Source organism: Liolophura sinensis, chromosome 3 (genome assembly GCF_032854445.1).
Source record: "Liolophura sinensis isolate JHLJ2023 chromosome 3, CUHK_Ljap_v2, whole genome shotgun sequence".
Lineage (NCBI taxonomy): Eukaryota > Metazoa > Mollusca > Polyplacophora > Chitonida > Chitonidae > Liolophura > Liolophura sinensis.
In genome coordinates, this window is record NC_088297.1 from 24,738,459 (window position 1) to 24,745,778 (window position 7,320).

Below are 7,320 nucleotides of genomic sequence, written 5' to 3' on the forward strand. Positions count from 1 at the left end.
TTACAACATCGTTTTTTCATATATCTTTACAGTGGTAAATTACATTCATTTTCTAAACGATGCAACCTAAAGAACCTGCCAAAGCGAATGTGTTAGCACCTAATTAACGTTTTATTAGACTAAATGTCACGAACATTTTTTTGTGTGACGTTCTTGCTTATTTATACAATACTTAGCTAATTTCATAATTTATAAAAGTACATATACGGAATTTCATCTCATACATATGGCCACATTTAAGTGATTTTTTATCCTTAGCTTCACAAAGTTTCCTCTCGGACGACTGCGCATGAATCTGTACTAACTGTTTGCTAAACGCAGAACTGTCGCCCATTGTTGTCTCCTTTCTTTAGAAGTCTCTAGTCGTCGTCATCAGGACACAAAATCGTTGTCTCCCTTCTTTAGAACTCTCAAGTCGTCGTCATCAGGCCACAAAATAACAGCCCCGGAAACGTGTACCAGCAGTTCTAAACTTAACACAACCCTCATCATTTTTCTAAGCTGTAACCAGACCGGATTTTCCCAACGAGGCACATACTGAATACGATCAAGAAAACCTACAAAAAGAAAAATAAGCGCATTTTTAGAAATGTCCTGGAAGCCCACGCATATGTATAACTTATGAGGGTGGGGGTTGGGGCTTTGTCTTCCTCTCATTTGGACATTATTATATTTCACAAAAATGTTTTCTTCACTCCTCTAAACCAAAAGTTTTGGTAAGGAAAAGCTGTCAAGTTTAAATAAATGGGGAAATTTTGAATCTGGAAATGGATTGCAAATTTCACCATCAACAAAGGGCAGCAACTCTCTGAATAATCCGTTCAACAATAGTATTCGAATATTTTTAAACAACTTTTCACATAAACACAGAAACTTAAATGTGATAAATAATTTTCAATACGATAGACTGATGTGTGTTGTTCCGTAAGTACTATAATTACTTGACTTTGTAGGGCACAAGTTGCTTCCCTTTGAAGATGTAAGCATCATAAACCCTTATATCAATCAGGTTGAATTTTCTGTCACACTTCTTCCATGACTGATCAGCCAAAGCTGCTCAAATGGTAGATTCAATAAAGATCGACGCTTTCTTACTGATAACCGGATGGACGGAGAGCTACAGAGTAAGAACTAGGAGAAATGGGGCAGCTAACTCCCGCGGCTGACAAAATCGAAAACGAGGCAATATGGCGGACTTGGAGGATGAATATTATCAGCATAAGTAAGCGGTGGAAAGGCAGCGCAACACATCTTGCTTTTTAAACAGGCGTTTTTAATGAACTTTTATCAGTAATGCTTACTCAAGGATTCGTGTCACAGCGAGTAAGGTTATCTACCGGACCCAACTTCGTTAGTTTTGTGGATCAATCTTAAGAGCTTTCCATTCATCAAATTACCAGTAGGAAAGCTAAAGAGCTCTATCTAGTCAAATAAATGTTTTCTACTAAAAAATGGAGACTTTTAAATCTTACCTCCAAAATGAACGTGATTGCGGCTATGATAATCATTATCAACGTGTACTGCTCCATGAGGCTCTCAATCGACGACCAACAACCCTGGCGAAGAAAAGATAGATCTCAAATGGAGTAACAAAATAGTCGGAGAGTTTAGATTGAAATGTGCAGCGAGCACATACACTGGGCACACAGTGATTACATTTTTTTACAGTGATTACTCCCAGCACACATTGTCTGCCTCACTACAACGACGTTTATATAAATGAATTATTTGATTGGCGGTTTACTCCGTTGGGACCTATCCAAAAATATTTCATTTAATATGATAGTGGATAGTATTGTGGTGGGAGGAAATCGGGCAGATCCCGGAGGAAACCGACAATCATCTGCAGGTGGCCGGCACGTAGGGCTTGAGCGGAAGCCAGCATGAGCTGGACTTGAACTCACTGTGACCGCATTGGTGAGAGGCTCTTGGTTCATTGCACTGCGCTAGCACGCTAACCCCTCGTCGTCAAAGGCCTCACCACGACGTTAAGTAGGCCTTCACTATTTGTCATTTACAATGCATGAATCATGGAGATAATTGAAGAGCTGAGCATTTATGAACATGAGAAGCTGCTAAGGTCAAGAGGTGACATTTATGCCTGGATCAAGGTGAAACAGGTGACAGTTAAATTAATGTCAATAAAGCTTGTCTGATATTTTCCGCAACTCACATGATACAGTAGTACTGTGTTTACCTTTAACACCAAAAGAGTTCAAACTAGAAACTCCCCCGTTCCCAAACTCCAAGCGTTTTGCCAATGTCAGCAAAAGTTACAAACTATTTTTGACTTGTGATAAAGATTTTTGATAAGAATCTGTTCATGCGTAGCCTAATATTATATATTTAGTCTTGTACACAAATTACAACAACAGAGTGAAATGTTTGTAGTACGACGTAAAACACAAGTCAAATAAATGATCACGATATAATGAGAAAGAGTCAGTATAGCATGAGCCATAAACATTAAACAACCTGAACATTTAACATTTTTCTCCATAAAAAGTGGCAAAAATATTAGTACAAATGTTTTTAGATACAATTTTCCATGAGCTTTAAGGTGCATAATGCCCTCAATCGTTACTGTTTAGTTACGATTCCAAGACGTCTCGACACTAGTTATAAAACAAGCATGTTGATAGGAGAAACCCAAATCGTCTCTCTTTTCATTGTAACGTTTCATAACTTAAATTACTTTGGTGGCCTAATGGTTAGAGCGACGGCCTCGAAGTCGGGAATGGTTAGAGCGACGGCCTCGAAGTCGGGAGATTCGAGATCAAACCCGGGTTAGGTCATACCAAAGACTTTGAAAAAATGTAAAGTCTGGTGTCTTTTACAAGACATTTCAGTGGGTTCAGCACTTTAGCGGCATGCACTCACCCTGCCACAAGAAGACACAGTATATGTCCACACACGTGACGACACACACCTCGTCGTCATATGACTGAAACATTGCTAAGTGAGGCGCTAAACCCCAAGCATTCATTCATTCATTTTCTCGTGCTCAAGGAACCCTGAAGTGGTCAACGCTATACGCATCGCAGTGTATAAAAAATGACATGTCCTTGGCAAGCTGTGTGTATGTACGATATTTGAGTTTCCATTGGACTGCATTGAAAAAAGTATAAGTCTATTTGTATAACAGGAAGCCATAGACAAAGGATATACGGACAAAGGGACAAATGGGCTGGCAATCAACCAGATAATTTACATGGTTGGGATTATTATTTTACGACGATGCATGCTATATTTATCCTGTTATTATTGTTTATAGCTGTTTTCTGGATGAAGTTGTCTCCCTTCGCTGGAGTTTGTCTCTGTGCGTTGCCACGACAACCACCAGTAGTTTTCAATTATTCATCCCCAGAATGACACTCGTCAGCTTTAGCCAGATGAAATAGAATCCCACACTGGATCTATTAAACGATTAATAGGTTGGATTTCAGACAGGTCGTCTGTGTGATAGACTGACAAACGGAATTTATTTATTTATTTATTTACTTCAATTCGCTCTAATCAGAAAGCTGTCCTGGAGATGTACGCAAAATAAACGCCAAGGAGTGTGTGAGCGCTGAGAGTTTAACAACTTTTCAGTCATACGACGACGAAAGAATCCTAAGAGTGTATGTCATGTGCACTCAAAGTTTTATCTTGTGGTGCTTCAATGAGACAACTTACCGAAGGCGTCATTATAAATATACATAATATAAACAAAAAAATGATCGATTAGCATTCAAAAATGCAACGCTAAAGCATGGAGAGTTGTCGGTGACCTTTAATGTAAATTTACCGTATCGATGTAAGAGTTTTGTGGCGTGGGCATGGTGACGCAAGTTTTGTTTGCCTTGTAGTTAGAACAACAAGATGGCGGTATCTGCATTTCGTCTCCCATAGCCGTCGTCCTATTCCATTTGGTAGCCATATCGAAGTCACTGTAGTTGTGTACTCCACAACAATCAAACTGAAACGGAAAACAAATCCGTGATTTATTTACGTAATTAGTTTTCCAGTGTGGGGTAATACAAACTTTTTGTATTGCTATTTATTTACCAGTTAAATTATGTTTTTTTTTCTTTTCTTTCTTTCTTTTTCTTTTGAAAGAACTAACGAATTATTACTCAAGAATGACACCACAGTAACGAATTGTTAAAATTTCATTTCATGATGCACCAGTTATAAGAACAACGTAGTCTTTCACTTCTTGTTTCACAGCAAGTAGACTTGCCTTTGAGTCTACAAGCTCAAAGTTGTCTTTGAGCTTGTTTTAATGAGCTGTCTTGTCACACAAAGCAGTGATATCAGCATTTTAACTGCTCATTGATAACAATAAAAAATACACTCCACACACAAAAGTACGGCTAACCAAACGTGACAGAAGAGATTCCCAAAACATCCACAATAACTCGTCCCACAACTCGTAAGGTATTGTACCCTTTTTAATAAACTTCCACTTTATTTACCTTCAAATGACTAATTTTGCAAACGTAACCTTGAAAACACTTAAAGTTGCGCAAGAGACGGAAATGAACTTTAACAAACGATTGTCTTGGGTCTAAGCTGCGAACACAGGCATTAATTGTGAGTACATACACTGAAGTATATAACTCAATGCATACAATACAATTGTATTTATCTTAATTAACATTTTTCATCATTCAACTTTAATATAACCCATTCACTTTATGGCGAATTTACGTTCACAGCAATAACTGACTAAAGGCAAAAAAAGAAATGAAAAAAAATATAAAATCACTAAAAGGTAATTACAGTCACTAATGACAGATTATTTAGGTATACCTCTTGGTGGATTTTGTTAATGGCGGCTGTGACGATGTCCGGTGAGTCCAGTTTGCCGTCAAACCGTGTGGAAATCTGGCTCTCCAATGAATTTCTCAGGCGTATGATCCACTGAAATGTGGATAAAACTAATTTGCATTGAAAACAATTATTGCAAGATATTATTTAATCGTCAAATTTACTGAAATACATGTATAATACAGCAGTTCTGAAGAATGAACAGTGAGACAGAATCATAATTTATTTTACTGCTATGTAATTTATTTATTTCTTTTATATTTTATTCAAGAACTGACCAAAGGTGGTTCGTTTACACAGGGTGCTTCGGTTTCCATCACTCACGAAACTTACCGCCATCATATAAGTGAAAAATCTAGAGACTAGCCTTAAAAACAAGCAAGTAAATAAATAAAATTTAATTCATTCTCTGTGACTTGTACGTAATGTTCCTTATTACAGAGATGGTAACAATTTACACCATATAAAAGCAACAAATGTAACGGGTTCGCACAATAAAATTATGAACGGTGCCGTTCAATATACGGAACGGGCATGTATGTACACTCATGTACACACATATACCTGCTACATCAAGCCTTGCATCAGCAATGAGTTCACAGTAAGACTTTATACGCACGTGTCTAACAGTACCACAGCTTCATCGATCCAGGGATTGTATCTGCGCTGAGCTACGACTGATATATAAATATATCATGTTACACAACAACCGCATCATTAGTTCAATCTCGGGCTAAGCATGGCTGATTGGGCCGTCTGATTGGTTTATCCCGATGTCTATTCAGACTTCCAAGACTTAAGTTAATAAATCTTCGTTTTATAATCAAACTCTATACTGGCCGGGCCACGGCATTTCGTCAGGTATCTAGTCAGGTGCCTTGTGAAGAGCGGTGTTTTTTTTTTCTTGAGAGTCTGTCCCCGGGATCACGAAACGATCTTAGACTTAGGTCAAAATTTAAATCATTAAAATTGGTATGTTTCACAAAGACATAACCAGAATTTACGTTGTCAAGCAATATTTTGACCTTGTTACGTAAGAAATAACAATCTTAAAGTGATGTGGAGTTTCGACTTAAGTCCTCTTCGTGATCCCGGAGCCTGCTCGGACTTCCCTCCATCCGTAAGGCTTTCATCTTATTAATATTAATTATTATAAATATTAATAATAATATTCTTGTTTATTTATTTTATTAGTGTTTTTACGCCGTATACATTTCATTTATACGACGGCGGCCAGCATTATCGTGGAGAGAGCAGAGAGCATGGGGAAACTCATGACCATCCACGGGTTGCTGTAGGACCTTCCCACATAACACAGGAGAGGAAGCCAGGATCAGAACTCCTGGGTCAGAGTGACACATTAGCTCGCTATTGCTAACCACTAGCCCTTGTGACATGTAGGTCTATGTTTAACATTTTGGATGGCAGCAAGAGAAAAGTTAATTAAAATCCTTAGCACAATCTACGTTTTATGTTACGTCCATTTTAAAGGCGGGCAATCTCACTGACCTGGCTGAAGGCTGTAGCGTTTTTTCACCACCCGTGTGAAAAAAATGTATTAGTCTTAGGCCTCTCCGTGTTTCCTTATCATCTACCATTCAGATCTAGACTAATTATACGTTTGCATGTGATTTGTGCTCAAACCATGTGAACCACTAGAGCTGGCTTGCTAACGGTTACCCCTGAAATATTCGTGTGTAAAGGAACTCTAAAATCAGGATATGGTTTTAAAGCAAATGAAGAAAGTTATGGTATTTTGTAAATGTTCACTTTTGAGTCATAATTTAAATATCTGAAACAAAACCCCACAATTTTATGCATATTTTTCTTCAATTATCTAACATTTGAAAATTGGAACCTTACAGGGAACACGGGACATGCTTACCCTCTCCATGGTTCTGGAGCTATTTTCCCACAAAACCAAATTACTCACCTCTTCCTTGTATAAGATCCCCAGGATCAAAGCGGCTAACTCAGCTCCCAGAATAACCATCAAAATTGTGGCGTACTGAAGAAGAAATAAAAATACACCATTTTATACAGTCATTTGTCGGACTTTCACTGAAAATCCCGCCCTTTAAACCCTGATCAGTGTGACTGACATCAGAGGAACATTTTCTTTCCGTCAATATGATCAAGTAAAGGATGAGATTTATATGCAGATAATGTCAGCTGCTACTTGAAAATGTGGCTATTTTACGTACCGTGTTTCTACTTAATTCGCCTATAAACGCATGCGCTAAATTTAGGGCTCGGAATGATGAAATTAAAACTTCGTCAAAAACAGTCAGAATAAAATCAACTGTGGTAAAATATGAAATAAATGGTCTACTTGACCTCCGGTGTACTTGACTTCAGGTGTACTTGACCTCCGATGTACTTGACTCCCGTTATAATGCCCTTATTCCCCAGGTTTCTGCATTATAACAATACCTTTAAATGCTAAGTTACAGACACTTACCAGAATGTACAAGCAGCCGTTTTCGGTCTTCGCAGCAGCCAATC

At 38.1% G+C, this 7,320-nt stretch overlaps 1 protein-coding gene across 1 annotated transcript; it reads right to left on the reverse strand.

The window, feature by feature from the left end:
- Nucleotides 1-298: 298 nt before the first annotated feature.
- On the reverse strand, nt 299-7,317 carry LOC135464196 (tetraspanin-18-like). Its single transcript, XM_064741701.1, has 6 exons — nt 7,277-7,317; nt 6,749-6,823; nt 4,798-4,908; nt 3,791-3,961; nt 1,473-1,556; nt 299-557 (listed from the first exon to the last, which is right to left on the reverse strand). The coding sequence occupies exons 2-6, from the start codon at nt 6,806-6,808 to the stop codon at nt 489-491; spliced, it is 495 nt and encodes a 164-aa protein (XP_064597771.1). The 5' UTR covers nt 6,809-6,823; nt 7,277-7,317; the 3' UTR covers nt 299-488.
- Nucleotides 7,318-7,320: the final 3 nt, after the last annotated feature.

Bases quoted from the DNA above. Each gene is read 5' to 3' on its own strand.
- LOC135464196 (XM_064741701.1), bottom strand. From the start codon at position 6,808: ATGGTTATTCTGGGAGCTGAGTTAGCCGCTTTGATCCTGGGGATCTTA. The intron at 1,557-3,790 runs GTAAATTTACAT...TTTCTTCGCCAG, and splicing joins AAAACTCTTACATCGATACG to GGTTGTTGGTCGTCGATTGA. The intron at 558-1,472 runs GTAAGATTTAAA...TTCTTTTTGTAG, and splicing joins CAATCACGTTCATTTTGGAG to GTTTTCTTGATCGTATTCAG.